The sequence below is a fragment of the Mirounga angustirostris genome, unplaced genomic scaffold, assembly GCF_029215605.1.
Source record: "Mirounga angustirostris isolate CCGP_5_RB_7025 unplaced genomic scaffold, mMirAng1.0.hap1 SCAF_11, whole genome shotgun sequence".
Classification (NCBI taxonomy): domain Eukaryota; kingdom Metazoa; phylum Chordata; class Mammalia; order Carnivora; family Phocidae; genus Mirounga; species Mirounga angustirostris.
Genome location: NW_026991719.1, coordinates 32,396,671 through 32,419,102, shown reverse-complemented (window position 1 = coordinate 32,419,102; position 22,432 = coordinate 32,396,671). Strand labels below are relative to the sequence as shown.

The 22,432-nt window shown below is 38.6% G+C and overlaps 1 protein-coding gene across 7 annotated transcripts in view; it reads right to left on the bottom strand.

The window, feature by feature from the left end:
- PRRG1 (proline rich and Gla domain 1) overlaps positions 1-22,432 on the bottom strand; it is a 154,225-nt gene that overhangs the window by 92,409 nt on the left and 39,384 nt on the right. For all 7 annotated transcript variants that reach the window (XM_045876215.3, XM_064573913.1, XM_064573909.1 and 4 more), the window contains exon 2: positions 497-547. In XM_045876215.3, coding sequence (XP_045732171.1) covers positions 497-506 — 10 coding nt within the window. In that variant the 5' untranslated portion in view covers positions 507-547. The remainder of the gene's footprint in view (positions 1-496; positions 548-22,432) is intronic.

Sequence of the window (22,432 nt, the reverse complement as noted above, 5' to 3'; positions counted from 1 at the left end):
AGGAATTCATCTAATGGTTCTTAATGCCAGGCTTTAACATTTTAGGGGAAATCAAAACCATTAATAAATCAACCTCACAGATGACTTTTTTAATACTGTCACTAGCTGCATAGCAATATCTTTTTTGTTTGTCTGTTTCTTAATGTCATTATCAACAAGGCTTTGAAACCATTGGAAGCATATGGGTAACTTTGCTAAGAGTTGTCAAGAAGCTGGGATTAGGACAGGTCTATATATAGGGAGCCTTCTCTCCCTATACTGGGAGATGTTCAGAAAAGAGCAGAAGGAAGGAAAACAAAAGACCCTAGCCAATGAGCAGCATGTGGTCTGATGGTCTTTCCCTGCACTGCCCTGCTTCAGACAAAAACTTTCTAACACTAACCAGAAATACAAGTTAGATGTCCACAAAAAAAAACTGAGTTGCAAATTTAATTTCCTGGATACACAGATTAATATGGAGAAAGTATGAATTATTAAAAAGCAAAGAGACACTTACTCCTCCCCATGTTTTCTTGTGGTCTCTGGCAGGTCCCTGGATGATGATTCCCTGTATAAAACACAGCACATACACAGTCAGATTGTGAGTATATCAAGTAAGTTCCATTAAAGCTGATGTGGTCAACATGAGCCATTTCACTTCAGTGCATTCCAATCTTGCCCCCTTACACAAATGTATTCTTCATCACAAATAGGTATCTAACTTCAGAGAACAGAAACAGCATTCTGAAAGCATGGACTCCATCTGTATCAACTTACTATGTCCTTGTTTATCCAGCATTAGTTTCTGCCCTTGCCAAATAAAAGTCATCAAACTGGTCACCCGCTTGTTTCTTAGGAAGGCAGTGATACAAACAAAAAATGTTGGACAAAAATGCCAAAAGGCCCAATTTTAATAAGCAAGTGGCATGTTATTAGTTTGCCTATCCCTGGCTTCTCTTCAGTATTGTTCTGTGACAAATCCAATATACCCTTTACAGTGTAACATTTTCCTGAATGGTGTCAAATAGCAGTACCCCTAATTAAATTATCCCTGAAGCAAAGCAGCCCACAGAGCTATTACCAATAAACAGTATGAATCAATAACCATGAATTACTGACAACAGAAATTTTGTAGGGAAAAAACCACATAATCCAAATGTAGGTATGCATGGAGGAATAGCAATTCTGTTTTTAAAAGATGAAAATACATACACAGAAGCTAATTCATACCATAATGCTTCATTTTCTTACAGAGTTCAATCATAGAATTACCACACATTTATTACTCACCTGCCACATTCCCAACATGGAGCTAAGCACCAGAGGCAAAATTATAAGACATAATCTATCCATCCATTAAGGAATGTATAACCTACTTGAAGTTAAGCATATAGGGGAGAATGATATCATCAAGATGGCCATATAGGTCATTCCCAACTATAGTCCCCCTCACGAGAAGACCAACTGGCAACTATCCATAGAAAAAAACATCACTGTGAAAATCCGACATTAGAAGGGTAAGAGGACGGGACACGCTCTGACCCCATTGCCCATCCCCTACAGTGCCACATTGAGAGGGCTTCCCCCCACCACCTCTGCCCAGGGACTATGGTTTCTACAGTGGGAAGAGAGAGCCCAAGGCAGACACCTAGCTCCTTCAGCACATGGGACCCCTTTGCAGGAAGCCCACTCATATCTTGCCTCATAGGGGTCAGTGGAAGAATCTGTAGGGCTTGACCACTGGGGATCAGCTAGAGATGGAGAAGGGGGTAGAGCTTATAGCAGGTCTTAGCAGATGGCATTCCTGCTTGCAGCAATACTGCTGAGCAGAGATCCCAGCCAGCACCTCTGGCCATCTGCAGAGTTGAGCCAGTGGTCCCCTCTGGCTAGGGAACTTGGTTGGCAGTTTTGCATGATTTGGATCCCCAGTCAATGGGCCATACTGGTAGGGGAGCCTCTTCTACCACCCTGCCCAAGAAGGGAAGCAAATTCCCAGCCGCACCCTAGTGCTGAGCAAAGCCTCCAGCTCTGCCCATCCAGGAGGCCCAGCCAGAGAACTACAGCAGCCACAGAGCTCATCCTATAGCCCTGGCTCAGTCAGGGAGTAAAGCCAGCAGCCATGCCCAACAGTTCAGCATAGCCTCTGGCCCCACATAACCAAGGAGCCTGAGCAGTGACCTGGGAAACGTGGGGGCACAGCCTATTATACTGTGAGACACAGCCCAGCCTACAATCCCATCCAGTCATGGAGCTCAGCCTACAATCCCATCCAGTCATGGAGCTCAGCCTACAACCCTGATAAGCAGAGGAGCCCAGACTACTGGCCCTGCCCAATTGTTGAACATAGCCTGTAGCCTTGCCAAGGCAAGAAACCAAGCCAGTAACCCCACCCAATCAAGGAGCATTGCCTGTGACCCCACCAAACAAGGAAGTCTAGCCAATGACCTTGCCTACCAGGTGAGCACAGCCCATGGATTACATGATCAGGAAGATGAGCATGCAGCCCCATTCAACTTCAGGGCACAAACTGTGGGCCCTTTGTAAACACAGACTTCAGCCAGTGGCACCATCTGGTTGTGGAGCACAATCCAAGGCCCCATACAATGAGGGGTGATTGCGGAGCCCAGCCTGTAGCCATGTCCAATCAAGGAGTTCAACCAGTGGTGCCACCCTGCCAGGGAACACAGCCTGGGACTTTGACCAACCAGAGGTGATTGCAGAGCCCAGCTAGTGTCCCCACCTGATTTCAGAGCACAATCAACAGCCCCACCCAAACAAAGAGATGGTTGTCCACTGATCCTGCTTGAACATGGAGCCCAGTCAACAGGCCCACCCAACTGTGGAGCCCAGCCAGCAGCATCCCCCCAACCTCAGAACATGGACAATGGCCTCACCCAACTAGAAACCCCAGTAGCAAGCCCTGCCTTCCCACAGAGGCTACCAGATGACCTGTCCAGTACCCCCGAGCTATAGTGACTGGTGAAGGTCTTTCCCTGCTAAAGTGAACATGTAAAGTCTGAAAGAGGAGACTGCTTAAGCAAATGCAGAGACACCAATGCAAAGCATCAAGAATCATGAAGAAACAGGTAAACATGACACCACCAAAGGAAACTATAAAGCTTCAATAAGTGACCCTAACAAAACAGAGATCTATAGATTGCCTGAAAAAGAATTCAGAATAATCCTCTTAAAGAACTGTAGTAAACTTTAAGAAAACACAGACAGCTAAATGAAATTAGGAAAACAATGCTATGAACAAAATGAGAAGTGCAACAAAGAAAGAGAAACCATCAAAATCAGAAATCTTAGAGCTAAAAATACAACTGCAGAATTCAATAGAACAGAATGGCTTACCTATCAATAATTATTTTTTAATGTAAATGGATTAAATTCACCAATTAAAAAACACAGAATGGCTGAATGGATAAAAAACAGGATCCAAATGACATATTGTCTACAAAAAAACTTACTTTAAGGACACATATAAAATGAAGTGAAGAGATAGAAACAGATATTTCAAGCAAATGGTAACCAAAAGAAAGTATGGATAGCTATACTTGTTATCAGACAAGATAGACTTTAAGCTAAAAATGGTCACAAGAGACAAAGAAGGTCATTTAATTGTAAATATTTATTCACCCAACATTGAAACATGTAAATACATAAAGCAGATGCTAACACAACTAAAAGGAGAAATAAACAGCAATACAATAATAGTTGGGGATTTTAATATCCACTGTCAGTGATTGATAGGTCATATAAACAGAGAATCAATCAGGAAACAGCAGACTTAAATAACATTATAGACCAAAGGGACCAGATCATATGGCAGGCCACAAGTCTCAACAAATTCAAGGAAACAAATATATCAACTACCTTTTACAACCACAGTGGTATGAAATGAGAAATCAAAAATGGGAGGAAAGCTGAAAAATTCTCGTACATGGGAGTTAAATAACATACCTCTGATCGACAATGGACCAAAGAAGAAAGCAAAAGGAAAATTAAAAAAAAAAAATAAAAATCTTGAGACATAAAAAAATAGAAACACAACATAAGAAAAACAATGGGATGCAGGAAAAGCAGTTCTAAGAGGGAGGTTTATAGCAGTGAACTTTCAAGGAAAAAAAAGAAAAACAAGTCCAAAGTTAGGAGAAGAAATAAATACTAAGTATTAGAGCAGAAATAAAAGATAAGAAAATAGAAAAGATTAACAAAACTAAGAGTTGGTTCATTAAAAAGATGAACAAAATGGACAAATCTTTAGCTAGACCAAGAAAAAATAAGATCAGAAATGAAAGAGGATGCATTACAAGTAATACCACAAATACAAAGGAAAATGAGACTACTACAAACAATTATACACCAATAAATTGGACAACCTAGAAAAAATTGATACATTCCTAGAAACATATAACCCACCAGCTAAATCATGAAGAAATAGAAAATCTGAACAGACTAATAATGAGTAAGGAGATAGAATCAGTAATCAAAAACCTCCCAACAAAGAAAAATCCTGGACTAGATGGTTTCCCCAGTGAATTCTAACATTTAAAAATAGAAAATCTGAACAGACTAATAATGAGTAAGGAGATAGAATCAGTAATCAAAAACCTCCCAACAAAGAAAAGTCCTGGACTAGATGGTTTCCCTGGTGAATTCTAACATTTAAAGAAGAATTAATGCCAGTCCTGTTCAAACTCTACCAAAAAAAAAAAAGATAAAAATCATATAATCATCTCAGTAGATGCAGAAAAAGCATTTGATAAAATTCAACATTCATTCATGATAAAAAAAAAACTCTCAAGGAATTGGGTACAGAAGGAATATACCTCAAAATAATAAAGGCCATACAAGAGAAGCCCACATCATAACATCATACTTAATGATGAAAGGTTGAACGCTTTTCCTCTACGATCAGGAATGGTCTTAGATTCCCAAGGATGCCCACATTCCCCACTCCTACCCAACATAGTACTGAAGTCCTAACCAGAGCAATCAGGCAAGGAAAAAAAAAAGGCATCTAACTCAGAAAGGAGTAAGTAAAATTCTCCCTGGGTGCAGATGATATGATCTTATATACAGAAAATCCTAAAAATTCTACTAAAAAAAAAAATTGTCAGAATAAAAGATTTCAGTAAAATTGCAGGATACAAAATTAACATACAAAAATAAGTTGTTTACAGAGCCTAACAATGAACTGTCTGAAAAATAAAGAATAACCCCACTTGTAATAGCATCAAAAAGAAAAAAAAAATACTAAGAATAAATTTAACCAAGGAGGTGAACAATCTATGCACTGAAAACTGTGTAAGATGTTCATGAAAGTAATAGAAAAACAAATAAATGGAAAAATATCCCATGCTCATGGATTGTTAAAAATGTCCATACTACCAAAAGCCATCTATAGATTCAACACAATCCCTATCAAGATTCCAATGGCAATTTTTACAGAAATAGAAAAAACAATCCTAAAATTTGTATAGAACCACAAAAGACCCTGAATAGCCAAAGCAATCCTGAGAAAGAACAAAACTAGAGACATCACACTTCCTGATCGCAAACTATATTACAAAACTACCGTGATCAAAACAGTATGATACTGGCATAAAAACAGACCAAAGAACAGAATCCCAAATGCAGAAATAAACCCAGGCATATAAAATCAACTAATATTCACTTGACAAGGGAGCTGAGAAAACTCAATGGGGAAAAGACAGTCTCTTCAATAAACAGTGCTGGGAAAACTAGATACTCACATGTTAAAGAATGAAATTGGACCCCTGTTTTAAACCACTGACAAAAATTAACTCAAAATGGATTAAAGACTGAAATGTAAGACCTGGAACCATAAAACTCCTGGAAGAACAAAGGGAAAAAAAGCTCCCTGAAACTGGTCTTGGAAATGATTTTTTGGATATGACAACCAAAAACACAAGCAACAAAAGCACATATAAATGAGATTACACCAAACTAAAAAGCTTCTGCGCAGCAAAAGAAATGATCAACAAAATGCAAAGGCAATCTAGGGAATGTAAGAGTATATTTGGAAACCACATATCTGATAAGGCATTAATATCCAAAATACAGAATGAACTCATGCAACTCAATAGCAAAAAAACAACCAAATTTAAACATGGGCAATGGACCCAAGTACACATTTTTCAAAATAAGACATACAAATGGCTAAGAGGCACATGAAAAGGTGCTTAAGATAACTAATCATCAGGGAAATGCAAATCAAAACCAAAATGGTATATCACCTCACACCTGTTAGGATGTCTATTATCAAAAAGACAAAAGATAACAAATGCTAGCAAGGATGGGAGGAAAGGGAATCCTTGTACCCTGCTGGTGGTAATGTAACCTGGTACAGCCACTATAGAAAACAGTAAGGAAGTTGCTCAAGAAATTAAAAAAATAGAATTGCTGGGGCACCTGGGTGGTTCAGTCAGTTAAACATCTGCCTTTGGCTCAGGTCATGATCTCAGGGTCCCAGATTCGAGCCCCGCATCGGGCTCCCTGCTCAGCGGGGAGTCTGCTTCTCCCTCTGTCCCTCCCCCTGCTCATGCTCTAAGTAAATAAATAAAATCTTTAAAAAAAAGTAGAACTGCTATATGATCCATCAATTTCACTTTAGTATATATATCTGAAAGAAATGAAATCAGTATTTGGAAGAGATTTCTATACCACCATGTTCACTGCAGCATTATTTACAATAGTCAAGACATAGACAAACATCCACTGACAGATGAATGAAGAAAATGTGACATATATACACACACCCACACAATGGAATATTATTCAGCCACAAAAAAGGAAATTCTGCCATTTGCAACAACACAGATGAACCCTGAAGGCATTATGCTGAGTGAAATACGTCAGACACTGAAAGACAAATACTGTGTGATCTCATTCATATGTGGAAGCTTAAAAAAAAACCCCATAAAAATAGACAGTAGACGGTTGTTGCCAGGGGCAGGGGGAAGGGGGGTGTGGTCAAAAGGTACCAACTTCCAGTTTTAAGATGAATACGTTCTGGGGTATAAAGTACAGCATGGTGACTATGGTTATCAATGCTGTACTGTATATTTGAAAGACATTAAGTGAGTAGATATTAAAAGTTCTCGACAAACACAATTTTTTTTTCAGTGAGTAAAGTGATAGAAGTTTATTAAGTGAAGATACAGAAAAAGCTCTCAAGAGTGAGAGGGGTCCCTACAGGGTTGCCAGCGAGAGCTTTTAGGGTTGATCTTTTATAAAAAGCTAACCAGGGGACTTAAATCCTTTTAACATCTCTATTGATAACACCTTCAATGGCTTACTTCTGTTTTAGGGGCTGGTTATTCTTTGTTGGTCGCAGGTGATTATCATAAAGACACCCATCCCACATACCTAGGGCAGGGACACACACAAAAAATTAAAACTATGTGAGGTGATCTGTTAGCTAACCTTTTGTGTTAATCACTTCACAACATACATGCATCAAATCAACACATCATATACTTTAAACTTACACAACGCTTTATGTCAGTTATATCTCAAAAAAGCCATGAAAAAAAAAAAGAAGTTAAGCATATATGAAACATAGACAATTAGAGAATATATATGAAACTGAGACCTGATAACTAGTTGTGTGACACTGGAAAATAATTTTCTATCTCAAATTCCTTACAAATGAAGGGCACTGAACTACATGTGTTTCCCAAATTGTCCTCCACAGAAAGTTAAAAAGTGCATTATTCGAAACCAGGGCTCTGATCAAATAAATGTAAGAAATGCTGTGTTAAAGTTAAATGGGTTTATTATAAGAGTTTTCAGAGCCTTAAAAATGCTAATTAGCAATGTGATCAAAGTACAGTCTCTCAGCGTATTTGGCTACATAATCCTTTTTGTAAGTAATCAATGTTTCTCAGGAGTCCTATTTTTGGAGCTCAGTTTGGGAAACTGGACAAGGTAACTACTAAACCCTCTTGCAGCTCTGAAATTTCATCATTTTCTAACAAGGTAGAAATTGTATGGAACAAAATTAACATAAAGTGAATGAAGAAAGAAGTCAGGGGGGTTAGATTCTCCGAGAATTTTTAAACCAAAAGGAACTTTAGAAATCATCTAATGGTTTCTCTCATTACCCCCCCCCTTTTATTTAAAGTTGCAAACCACCGTCAAAAAATCTTACACAGAACACCAATACATAAAATGGGCTAGGGCCAAACTCTGCAGGTTCACTTGAGGAGGATGGCTGTAGTCCCACCCACTAGGATTTCTCCTTCAGGCAGCCTAGATAAACTCATCAGAAAGCCAGCACCACAGGAAGCAGAGTCTGAAATCTAGTGACCCCCTGATCCTTCAGATGAAGCTATTCGTGGAAGGCTCTAGGAAAGAGCTGGAACTCTCATACATATTCATAGGAAGGTCTTCTACTTTTCCCAAGTATCATCTTAACTTTCACTGTAATCCTTCCAAGTCAGATAAATAAAATAAGTATTATGTAAAGAGAACTATAAAACTGTCCTCAGTCCAGGAAAAACCATATGAAAGTTAATGTACTAAAATGCAATCCCTGTATGAGAAATCATGAAAGAGTTAAGCAGAGGAGTCATATGGCTAAATTTGGATTTTGAGAAGATAGCTCTGATGGCAGTAGGGAAAGGAGATCTGACTGGTGAGAGTACAGTGATATCAGAGATGCTAGGTAAATCTGGCAGGCCTTCTTGTATTTTATTTCTTCTTTAATATTTAATAAAGCCTTTTTGAAAAGAATCCAGCCCCCTGCATTTGTGTTAGAGGAACCACAAAGGAAAGGTTTGTCAGGCATGGGCCAGGACTTTCAAAGAGGACTTGCCTCTCTGGAGGTCAACATGGTGGAGGACAGGCATCAAAAAGCAGCCCTCTTCCAGGGCAAGATGAAACTAAGGAGTCAAAAATCAGTATCACCTGTCAGCTGCCTCACCTAGTGGTCCAGGAACAAACCTCCAAAGATCAGAATCTTGTTTTAAAAAAGACAACTTCCTTACAGAGATAAGAGGTTTCAAGGCCTACTGTCAACATTACTCCCAAACCCTGAACTCCCCCAGTCCCAGGTTACCACCATGCTTCTGATGCCAGGGTGTAGCCTGCTCTTTCCACTCTATTCTCTTTTTTCAGGTGTGTGTGTGTGTGTGTGTGTGTGTTCGTTCATTCTAGTGGGGGGTGTGTTGTGTGTGTGTTCATTCTAGTTTTTATACCTCTCTAAGTAGGAGTATTTGTCAAACTTGATTCTCAGGTCCCCATCCCAAACTAAAGCATCACTTCTAGAGTAATGGCAACACGCTTTAAAAACAAACAAAAAACAACTACAGCAGAGCAGCTGTTAGCCAGACATTAGGAAATAAAAATCACTATTCCATGGATTTACCCAGCCTGGCATTAAACACTCTCTATAACCAGGTTCCACCTTTCTTAACAGTTACACCACACTCTGGCCAAATCGGCCTCCACCCATCCCTTAAATATGCTTTAAACTGTTCCAACTCTATGCCTCTGCGCTTTTCCTCTGCATTATCGACACCTACTAAAATTCCAGTCATCCTTCAATATCAGTGAAGCCTTTCTTCATTACCTGAACAGGAAGTAATCTTTTTCCTTTATACTCTTATACGATATGGAATTTAGGTGCTATTTCATACAGATGTGCATCTATTACAGTATCTCTCAGACTGTCTAATTCCCAGAGGGTAAGCAATTTGTCTTCTACATCTTGTCTAGTTTATGCAGGGCACTAGATCATTCCCGATGAGGGTTCTAGTGGCCTACACAAACCAGGCTTAGGGGAAGCTCTCATATCAAGTGTATTTAGGACACATCATGCTTCCCTAAGTTTTCCTTAGTATAGATCACTGCATCAAATCACAGTCATTTACATACCACCTTAATCAATTTCATGATTCTTGCTAGATGCATTTATCATGTATGCTTCCTTACTGGTTTTTTACTTCAGTGTCCACTTTAGCCCTGTCCTATAAAATAGTATAGGAAAGCATGGGTTCGATTATGTTTTATTTTTCTAATGCATATGAAATGTGTAACTATTAAAATATCAAACTTTTCCAGGATTTCCTACAGTTATTTTGCATATCACAAGCAGTATGCTTTGTGGAACAACGTTCATTCCTGTGGTTAATTTAAAAGTACTTATTGTCTTTTCCTTGCCAGGCACTGCTCTACTCTTTAGGACAGTTGTTCTCAACTAAGGGTAATTTTCTCCCCACAGGACATTTGGCAATGTCTAGAGATATTTTCATTTGTCACAACTGGGGAGGAGTGCTACTAGCATCTAGTGGCCTGAGGCCAGGGATACTGCTAAACATCCTACAATACACAGAAGAGCCCTCCCACAACAAAGAATTATTCAGTCCAAATGTCAATAGTGTCAATAGTGTCAAGGATGAGAAACCTTGCTTTAGAGAAACAGTGGCAAAGAAAAGAGACAAATGCTCTGCTTTTCTAGAATTTACAATCCAATTACCCTCAGATTTGGGTAAAGTAGTATAGAGCAGATTCAGCACATCCTTTCAATTCAACATATACTGGGTGACGACTCAAACACACATTGTATTTCTCCTACTTGCCTAGGTGCTGGGGATACAGCAGTAAACAAAAGACAAAAAAATCCCTGCTCTCGTGAAAGTTACAATCTAGATGGAAAGAACTAATTAACCTGTGCTTGTTTATTTAAACAAAGAAAAATGTCCCACATGTCAAATCGTGACAAATAGTGGTACATACCAAGGAGAAAAAAATAAGACAGGAAAGGAAGGCAAAAATTATTTAAAGATGATTGTCTATGTAAGACACGTACTTTTTAAAAAAGATTTTATTTATCTATTTGAGAGGGAGAGAGAGGGAGAAAGAGAGCACAAGTAGGCGAGAGGAGCAGAGGGAGAGGGAGAAGCAGGCTCCCCGCTGAGCAGGGAATCAATCCCAGGACCCCAGGATCATGACCTGAGCTGAAGGCAGATGCTTAACCGACTAAGCCACCCACGCACCCCTCTATTTTTAACTATTTGAGGAACCTCCACACTGTTTTCCAGAGTAGCTGTACCAGCATGCATTCTCACCAACAGTTTAAGAAGGTTCCCCTTTCTCCACAAACTTGCCAACATCTGTTTCCTGACTTGTTAATTTTAGCCATTCTGACTGGTGTGAGGTGGTATCTCATTGTGGTTTTGATTTGTATTTCCCAGATGCCAAGTGATGTGGAGTATTTTTTCATGTCTGTTGGCCATTTGTATGTCTTCATTGGAGAAATGTCTGTTCATATCATCTGCCCATTTCTTGACTGGATTCTTTGTTTTTTGGGTGTTGAGTTTGATAAGCTCTTTACAGATCTTGGATACTAGCCCTTTATCAGATAGGTCATTTGCAAATACCTTCTCCCATTCCGTAGGTTGCCTTTTAGTTTTGTTGACTGTTTCCTTTGCTGGGCAGAGGCTTTTTATCTTAATAAAGTCCCACTGGTTCCTTTTTGCTCTTGTTTTCCTTACCTTTGGAGACGTGTCTAGCACAAAGTTGCTGAGGCTGAGGTCACAGAGGTTGCTGCCCGTGTTCTCCTCTAGGATTTTGATGGACTCCTGTCTCAGTTTAGGTCTTTCACCCATTTTCGGTTTATCTTTGTGTATGTTGTAAGAAAATGGTCCAGTTTCATTCTTCTATATATGGCTAACCAATTTTCCTAGCACCATTTATTGAAGACACTGTCCTTTTATAACTGGGTATTCTTTCCTGCTTTGTCAAAGATTAGTTAGCCATAGAGTTAAGGGTTCATTTCTGGGGTCTCTATTCTGTTCCATTGACTTATGTGTCTGTTTTTGTGCCAGTACCATACTTTCTTGATGATTACAGCTTTTTTTTAAAAAAGATTTTATTTATTTATTAGACAGAGAGAGAGAGACAGTGAGAGAGGGAACACAAGCAGGGGGAGTGGGAGAGGGAGAAGCAGGCTCCTCGCCAAGCAGGGAGCCTGATGCGGGACTCGATCCAGGGACTCCAGGATCATGACCTGAGCCGAAGGCAGTCGCTCAACCAACTGAGCCACCCAGGCGCGCTGGCCCTGGACTCTTGTTTGTTTGTGAGATTTTTGATTACTGCTTCAATTTCCCTGCTGGTTATTTATTCAGATTTTCAATTTCTTCATGTTTCAGTTTTGGTAGTTTATAAGTAAAATGCATCCATTTCTTCCAGATTGCCTAATTTGTTGGCATACAGTTGCTCATAATATGTTCTTAAAATTGTTTGTATTTCCTTGGTGTTGGCCGTGATCTCTCCTCCTTCATTCATGATTTTATTAATTTCAGTCCTTTCTCTTTTCTTTTCGATAAGTCTGGCCAGGGGTTTATCGATCTTATTCTTTCAAAGAACCAGCTTCTAGTTTCATTGATCTGTTCTACTGTTCTTCTGGTTTCTATTTCACTGATTTCTGCTCTAATCTTTATTAGTTCTCTTCTCCTGCTTGGTTTAGGTTTTATTTGCTGTTCTTTCTCCAGCTCCTTTAGGTGTAAGGTTAGCTTGTGTATTCAAGACTTTTCTAATTTTTTGAGAAAGCCTTGTATTGCTATATACTTCCCTCTTAGGACCACCTTTGTTGTATCCCAAAGGTTTTGAACAGTTGTGCTTTCATTTTCATTTGTTTCCATGAATTTTTTAATTCTTCTTTAATTTCCTGGTTGACCCATTCATTCTTTAGTAGGATGCCCTTTAACCTCCATGTGTTTTGAGTTCCTTCCAAATTTCCTCTTGTGATTGAGTTCTAGTTTCAAAGCACTGTAGTCTGAAAATATGCACGGAATAATCCCAATCTTCTGCTATCAGTTGAGACCTGATTTGTGACCCAGTATGTGATCTATTCTGGAGAATGTTCCATGTGCACTCAAGAAAATGTGTATTCTGTTGCTTTAGGATGGAATGCTCTGTATATATCTGTGAAGTCCAACTGGTCCAGTGTGTCATTCAAAGCCCTTGTTTCCTTGTTGCTCTTCTGCTTAGATGGTTTGTCCATTGCTGTGAGGGGGATGTTGAAGTCCCCTATTATTATTATTATCAATGTGTTTCTTTAATTTGGTTGTTAATTGGTTGATATAATTGGCTGTTCCCAAGTTAGCATAAATATTTATAATTGTTAGATCTTCTTGTTGGATGGATCCTTTAAGTATGATATAGTGTCCCTCTTCATCACTTACTACAATCTTTGGTTTAAAATCTAATTTGTCTGATAAGAGGATTGCTACCCCAGCTTTCTTTTGAGGTCCATTAGCATGGTAAATGGTTCTCCACACCCTCAGTTTCAATCTGGAGGTGTCTTTAGGTCTAAAATGAACTCCTGCAGCCAGCATATGGATGGGTCTTGTTTTTTTTTAATCTGATACCCTGTGTCTTGATGGGAGCATTAGCCCACTTACCTTCAGAGTAACTATTGAAAGATATGAATTTAGTGCCATTGTATTACCTGTAAAGTCCCTATTTCTGTAGATTGTCTCTGTTTCTTTCTGGTCTATGTTACTTTTGGGCTCTCTTTTCACTTACAGGATCCCCTTTAATATTTCTTGCAGGGCTCGTTTAGTGATCATAAAGTCTTTTGGTTTCTGTTTGTCCTGGAAGCTCTTTATCTCTCCTTCCATTCTGAATGACAGCCTTGCTGGATAAAGTATTCTTGGCTGCACATTCTTCTCATTTAGTACCCTGAATATATCATGCCAACCCTTTCTGGTCTGCCAGGTCTCTGTGGATAGGTCTGCTGCCAGTCTAATGTTCCTACCCCTGTAGTTTAGGAACCTCTTGTCTCGGCTGCTTAGAGGATTTTCTATGTATCTGAAATTTGCAAGCTTTATTATTATATGTCGGGGTGATGATCTATTTTAATTGATTTTTGAGGGGGTTCTCTCTACCTCTTACACTTGAATGCCTGTTTCCTCACCCAGATTAGGTAAATTCTCAGCTATTATTTGCTCAAATATACCTTCTGCAGCCCCCCTCTCTTTCTTCTTCCTCTGGGACCCCAATAATTCTAATATTGCTTTGCTTTGTGGTATAACTGATTTCTCAAAGACTTCCTTCATGGTCTATTAGTTTGTTTGTTTGTTTTCTGTCTTTCCCTCTGCTTCCTTCCTTTGCATCATCTTGTCTTCTATGTCACTCTCTTCTGCCTCATTTACCCCAGCTGTTACAGCATCCATTTAAAATGCATCTCAGTTAGAGCATTTTTAATTTTGGCCTGATTAGATCTCATTTCTGCACTAAGAGTGTCTTTTATGCTTTTTTCAAGCCCAGCTAGTAACTTTATAATCATTATCCTGAATTCCAGCTCTGACATTTTACTTATATCCATATCGATTAGATCTGTGCCAAGAGTATTAGCTCTGGTTCCTTCTTTTTTTGTGACTTTCTCCTTCTAGTCATTTTGCCTAGAGAAGAATGGAAGAACGAGACAACAAAATCAAAAATATCAACCATGACCCAAGCGAAATACACACTAGACAAATCCAAAGGGGTCAGAAACCAGAAAAGGAAAAAAAGAAAAAGGGAAAAAAGAGAATAATCTCCCAGGTGGACAAAACTGGGTGATCTGGGTGTATTTTGGTCTGTAGGTTAGAATACATTAAATCCCAAAATTGTAAAGACAGCAAAACTTATGTATATATATACAAAAATAAAACTGAATACAGCAAAAGGAAGCCAAAAATGAAGAATACATCTATAAAATGTAAATGTAAAAAAGGAAGTTTAAAAAAGACTTAAAAACAAAGAGCTGATAAAATAAGAAACTAGTTGAAAAGGAAAATTTTAAACTGAAAGGTCAAAGAATCATGAGAAAAAACCTCAAATTCTATATACTATTTTCCCCTAGCACTGGAGTTTTGCAGTTCTGTGTGCTCCGTAAACTTGATATCCGCCTGATGTTCCAGCTGGTCTTCTGGGGGAGGGGCCTGCTGTGCTGATTCACAGGTATCTTAGCCTGGGTGGAGTTGCACTGCCCCTTGCCAGGGGGCCAGGCTCAGTGTAAGCTTCTTAGGGTTGCTCTGTGTGGCTTCTGTTCCCTGAAGGCTTTCTGCGCTACTTTAGAGGATGAAAATTTAAAAAATGGCCCTGCCCCAATCTCTATCCCCAGAGCCAAAAGATCGGGGCCCCCTCTCTTCAGTAAACCCTCAGGGAAAATCAGTCTTCACTTTTATGTGCACCAAACTCTGCAGACTCCTGCGCTGCGTAACCACATGGATCCTGGGGTGGGGGGTTGGGGGAGTTGCCACGGTTCTGCCGCTTGGCAGAAAGCTGTCATTTGATCCTTCCACAGTTGTGGTTTCTTGCTGAGAGCCCACTCTTGGGCTCACTCCTGGGAACTCTGCCGGCTCAGGAACCCCCTGGCCCCGTTCTTTCTGTGACCCTGGAGATCCTGAGACCACACTATCCCTCCTAGGATTCTGCCCCGCTTTGCTACCTGAGTACCTTTCAGGCAGGGAAGTCTCTCACTGGGGCAGACTTCTAGAAGTTCCAGTTTTACATTCCAGGGCTATATCACTTTCTGGAAACTGGCTTACTGAGGTTCCCTCCAGCGCCATTTATCTCCCAACATATCCCCTCAGATTCACTTCTCCACATCTCCTACCTTGCAAAGAGTGGGTGCTTTTCTATTTGTAGGATTCCAGCAATTCTTTTCTTACATCTCAGTTTGAATTCATAGGTGTTCAGAATGATTTGATAGTTATCTAGCTAAATTCAAGGGACTAGCTGAAATGAGGTTCCCTACTCCTCTGCCATCTTGCCTCCCCCCTCCTTAGCTCAATCTAACATAACCAATCAGTAAGACCTACTCAGTCTTCCTTTATTGTATCTCTAATGACTGATCCCAGTCTTTCCATACTCATCACTACAAAATCTAGTATTTCTTCAAGTTAATAGTAGTTTCCCAAGGACAGAAAATATCTTAATTCTCTGAATCTTTCATAGAATACATACTTAGTTTGTATAAAAGGAATAGCTATTATACATGTGTAACCACTATTATCTAAGTGATCACTAATGACTTTCAATGTAGACATGTAAGTGGCATTTTAACATAGTTGGGATTTTTTTTAAACATCCTATTTTAGGTACTTCTCAGCATATAAAATGTCCTAAAGATATTACTTAAATACTAAAAGATCCTAATATTAAGTACATACCTTTCCTCACCTTTAGTAAGGAGCTCACAGGGATGTGATACAGGAGCAAAAGGAAGAGGTAAGTGCTGGTAGGATATTAGAACACAGGGCCCCATCAACTCATAGTTTTGATATTATCAGAAGCTTGACAACCTAAGCTTTTAGCAGTAACAACCCATGAAAATAATAACAGCAGACAGTAACATAGTGCCTGGTTGGTTATCACATTAGTATGTACATTAATTCCTTTAATCTTTGCAATCTTATGAGTTAGGTATAGTACTATCATTAGTACCAGAGGTACAGATAAAAAATTTGATGCAGGGCGCCTGGGTGACTCAGTTGGTTAAGCGACTGCCTTCAGCTCAGGTCATGATCCCAGGGTCCTGGGATCGAGTCCCACATCAGGCTCCCGGCTCAGCGGGGAGTCTGCTTCTCCCTCTGACCCTCTCCCCTCTCATGCTGTTTCTCTCCAGCTCACTCTCTATAAATAAATAAATAAATAAATAAATAAATAAATAAAATCTTAAAAAAAAAAATTTGATGCAAAGTAGTTAAGCAATTTGCTCAAAGTCATACGGTTTGTAAAGTGGCAGAGCTAAGATTCTAATCCAGGCAATCTCGCTTGCACATTCTTAACTGGGGAGGGAGAGATTTCTTTCTCCAAATGGGGTGAGACTTTTACAATCTAAACAACAAATTAGACCTATCTGTGAGAAACTTGTACATATGGATTTTAAAGACATTTTACACATGTAAATAAAGCTTTTCAGCCATTAAAAAGGGTGAGACGAGGAAACTTTTTAGAGTGATAGATTACTCATTACCTTGACTGTGATGACAATTTCATGGGTGTATACATATGCAAAACCTTATCCAATTGTACACTTTAAATATGTGCATGTATGTCAATTTTGTATGTCAATTATACCCCAAAAAAGCTATACACAAAAAGGATGAAATAGAACTATAGATGAGCCAATCATTAGGAAAAAAAAGGATGCCCACGATATATTGAGTGGAGAAAACAATTATGAGAATGTTTGTGATATAATTTGCTTAATACATGTAAACACATGTAAAAACATACTTTATACATACATACACACACTGTTACCTGTGGGTTTTATTTTTTTAGTCTGTGTTAACAGAATAGGATATAGGTAATATTTTTTTAGTCTGAGGTTTTCTGTCAACAGAAAGGTTGCAGAGCCACCTTGAAAGAAATCCTCCAGCCCCATTCAAGCCTTCACATGACTGTAGGCCTGCAGGCCATCTTAACAGCAACTTCATGAGAGACCCTGACCCAAAACCACCCAGCTTATTGGCTCCTCCACTGCTGACTCTCAGAAACTATTTGAGATAATAAATGTTCATAATTTTAAGCTGCCAGGTTGGGGTATAATTTGTTATATAGCAGTAGATAAGTAATATAGTATTTATCACTCTTATATAAGAAATAATCAAGATATAACATACATACAGAAAAGTGTACAAATTATAAGTACACTCCAAATTGAATTTTCATAAAGTGAGCACACCCATGTAACTAGTACCCACATCATGACACAAAGCAGAACATTACCAGCACCCCAAAGAAGAACTCCTTGTGCTTGTGCCCCCTGTCTGGTCACTATCTCCCAAAAAGGGTAGCCACTAGCCTGATTTCTTGTATCAGAAATGAGATTTGGAGTGCTTGAGTGGCACAGTCAGTTAAGCCTCTGACTTTTGTTTTCGGCTTAGATCATGACCTCAGCGTCCTGGGATCAAGCCCCTTGTCAGGCTCCATGCTCAGTGCAGAGTCTGCTTGAGATTCTCTCTCTCTCTCCTTCTGCCCCTCCCACTCGTGCTCTTTCTCGCTAAAATAAATAAATCTTTTTTTAAAAAAATAAATAAAATGAGGTTTGCATGTTTGTGAACTTCATATGAATGGAATCATAGTGTATACTCTTGGATCTAGCTTCTTTTTTTTTTTTTTTTTTTTTTTTTTTTAAAGATTATTTATTTATTTATTTGAGAGAGAGAATGAGATAGAGAGAGAGAGCATGAGCAGGGGGAGGGTCAGAGCGAGAAGCAGACTCCCCACTGAGCAGGGAGCCTGATGCGGGACTCGATCCTGGGACTCCAGGATCATGACCTGAGCCGAAGGCAGTCGCTTAACCAACTGAGCCACCCAGGCGCCCCGGATCTAGCTTCTTTTGCTCAACATGTCTGTAAGGTTCATCCATATCTCTGCATTAGTTATAATTCATTCATTCTTGCTACTGATTCCATATTAGGTATATATCCCCATCAATGTATTCATTTTATCATTTGATGGACATTTGGGTTGTCTTGGGCTTAGGTTTATTAGAAACAATGCTGTGAACATTCCTGTACCTGTCTTTTTATGAACCTATATCCCTATTTCTATTGTGTATATTCCTAGAAGTGGAATTATTGGGTCATAGGGATGCCTATATTCAGCTCTACTCATTACCTGATAAACACTTTTCCAATGTGGTTGTACCAGTATACATTCCCAACAGCAGTACAATGGAGTTCTAGTTGCTCCACATTCTTACAGACTCTTGGTATTGTCTTTTTTGTCTTTGCTATTCTGATGGGTGTTAATGGTATTTTGTGCATTTTCCTAATGAGTGAAGTTGAAAATCTTTTTGTACATTAACTGGCCATTGGACATCTTTTTTTGAAATGCCTGTTCCAAGTCTTTTGTTCATTTAAAGAAATATTACTTTTAAGATCAGCAAAATGCCATGACAATTTTTTTTTCTAAAGATTTTATTTATTTATTTGAGACAGAGAGAATGAGAGAGACAGAGAGCACATGAGAGGGGGGAGGGTCAGAGGGAGAAGCAGGCTCCCCGCCGAGCAGGGAGCCCGATGTGGGACTCGATCCTGGGACTCCAGGATCATGACCTGAGCTGAAGGCAGTCGCTTAACCAACTGAGCCACCCAGGCACCCGACAATTTTCTAAAATAATGAGTTCTTTGTATTATTATGAAAACAAGTACTTTTGAGCAGAACAGAGTCATCAAAAAGAAAGACAAACCTAATACAGCAGGAATATGGTTAGGTACCTCTTCTAAATTTAGAAATGTTTTGAGAAGAAAAACAAGAAAAGCAGTAAAGCAAAAGGAACCCGTAATGTAAGAATGAGACAAAAAGGGAGAGGCCATTATGAAGATGATGCATGAGGGTAGGGTTTGCTTCATTTTGCTGGATGGGAAGGAAGTACAGCACACACAGGACATAGCTCAAGAATCATGCTAGCCATGTAGCCACTATCTACAAAAGCTTTTCTGAGGAAAACAAGGGGGCACAGATGGGCTTTAACCCTATTATGTAGTGTCATAATTCAGGGCAGTTCAGTGCTAGTGCAGGGAAAACAGTAAATATTCTGCAAATGAAAATGTGTTAATCACCTGTGTGTTCCCATTACATCATACAGCTGAGAAAAAGGAAAAATTGTAATTTACATATACCCTTGAACAGCCAATAAAATATATACACTCACCTTCCTTTAACCTCACAAGCTACATTAGGCTTTACCTTTTTTTTTCCTTTATGAGTTACCAGAATGCACTATGGCATTAGCTGCTTATTTTTAGTTTACTGATTAAACTTTAATAAGACTCTTCAGATAGCAGAACAATCAGTTAAAGAAAGTTAATATTGCTGGACAAGATCAATGCATAATGGACACCATGTGTGAGTGAAAAAGTAGAAGAATAAATAATGTGGCTTTGGTTGTATTATCTTAGGCATACCACAGCACAGAATCTTAGCCCCTAATGTAACAAACTGGTGCTTTAAATGTGATCATATAAGAAGTTCCACTATTCCAGTTTTTTTTAAATAAATGAGATCAGATATACCTAAATAACTTCAAGAGCTCAATATTTACAATTCAACTAGAAAAAAATAGGTTCTCACATTTTTAATAATCCCACTGTCCTACTGTGTATGCACATTACAAAAAAATGGCACTGAAAAATAATCATAAATAGTATATGGAACAAATGTGATACAGCTCTGAGGCTTTAGAAGAGTTATTTCTATAACATGTAATACTGTTGCATCATTAACAAAACATCACTGTCGTTAATATGTTCAAGGATATTATATGAAAGCTGCTGAGAGAACCAAAATTTAATGGTGTAACACAGACAAAACATTAACCTCAACTCTGAAGAAGGTATATTTTGTAGGATGAAGTTCTTAAATAAACAGTATTTACAGCTTTCTTCAATAAAAATTATTCCTGAGTAAAGGTCCATTTCCTATAAGTATCATTGAAATTTTTTAAAGGAAATTTGTCTCAAGAACAAAATTAAGTTGATAATGCTACATAACAATAAGAATTACACTCCATAAAAGCATGAGTATGGGTTTGTTTGTAAGGTAAAATAAAAAGGCCCATGCAGAAATGCTTTTATCCTTTACTACTTAATACCTTCTCATAGGAGCAGCCCAGACAAAATCTCAATAATGGATTCCTATGAGAAGCTATTTCACTGATGTTGTTGGGCAACAGTGACCACGTAGGTAGGAAAAAAAAAATTCTAAAGATGATGGGGAATGCTAGGCTTGAATTGTCTGTTGCTACTGTTTTTAAACTCCACTGCTCAATCTAATTGAACTGGAGAGCTCTGAATTCTCAGACAAAAAGCAGAAGAGAAATGAAACCAAGGTCCTGGAGCATCCACAAACTAGAAAATGAGCTTAATCACATTTGACTAGAACTCACCAATCCCCAAAGGGAGATTTAATTTCATAATGATGTCCTATTTTGTTTAATGCTGAACAGGGATCATGTATATCTTGTTTGATGCTGTATTCCCATACTCATCACTACACTTGACATATACTAGACATGCAAAATTTATTGAATAAATAAAATATTGTATTTTAACAAGTTGAACTCATATGATATTCCATTTTGTATCAAACTTGTTTTATTCATATAATGTAATAATCGTTCTATAAAATTAAATACTTCATGAACATAATTCTTAATAACTCCATTATATTCATGTACCATAACTTAACCATTTCCTAAATATTCTGTCATTGAGAAACAAACTTTTTTTTTTTTTTTTTAAAGATTCCACCTATTTTTCAACAGAGAGAGAGAGAGACAGCAGGAGAAGGAACACAAACAGGGGGAGTGGGAGAGGGAGAAGCAGGCTTCCTGCTGAGCAGGGAGCCCGACGTGGGACTCGATCCCAGAACCCTGGGATCATGACCTGAGCTGAAGGCAGACGCTTAATGACTGAGCCACCCAGGCGCCCGAGAAATAAACTTTGTTCCATCCAATACAATAAAAAATGATGCATCCATTAAGAATTTATTCTATTTTTTGTTGTCATAAAGTAATAGTGTATTTTTTTAATATAAACTGTTATTTTCATTTTTTAAATTTCCTTGGGACAGACAAGTGGGAGAAGATGGATTTACCCATCTAGAGACAGAGCTATCTTATCCTTTGGGGCAAACAGAGGAGGTTATCAGCTCTTCACACATATGTAAATTAATTTAATCAGCTTACTTCTTAATACCTAGCTGAAATAGACTACAAAAATTGGAGTTTTCCTATGGTGGAGATGGTGTGGCAGTGAAAGAGTTGGATTATACAGGGTGGGTATGGCAGAATTGATCCTGACCTGGGACTATGCACTGGACTTAGTTTTTGTTCTGTTACTTCATCAGCTGTGACGCATTTCTGGGATCTTGTTCACTCTCCTATTAGAGTTTTCCTGGTGAAATGAACTGAGACTTGGAGAAGCCTGAGAGGAAAGGGCCAAGATACAACTTGGGCACACCTTGAAGTATTCGCAGGGGTTACTGTAGGCATATGATCACTTCTTGCTTTACCTCTCATGCTAGCTTATCTAAAGGTTCAATTGTTAGATACTTCTGGACATCACCTTATTTGGCACAGAAGGTTATCACCAAATCATGATAAACAAAAGAAGCAAAACAGATACCAATTCAACACATTAAACTTAACATTTCAGTATCAAATTCACTTTATTTACTTGTACCCTACCCAGTTCTGGAAAGAATTAAAGATGATTTATATAAAATGTCATATAAGATAAAATAAAATTTAAATTTAAAAAGGATTTGAGGAAAATGTGACAAAGGAAAAAAATCAAGAGATTCAGAGGAATAGAGAGGACTCAAGTTTGTATAAAAAAAGCTTGCTGAAAGGTTGAATCTTTTTTTTTTTTAGGTTGACTCTTTGTTAAAGAAGAGATAAACCTCTGAGCAGCCA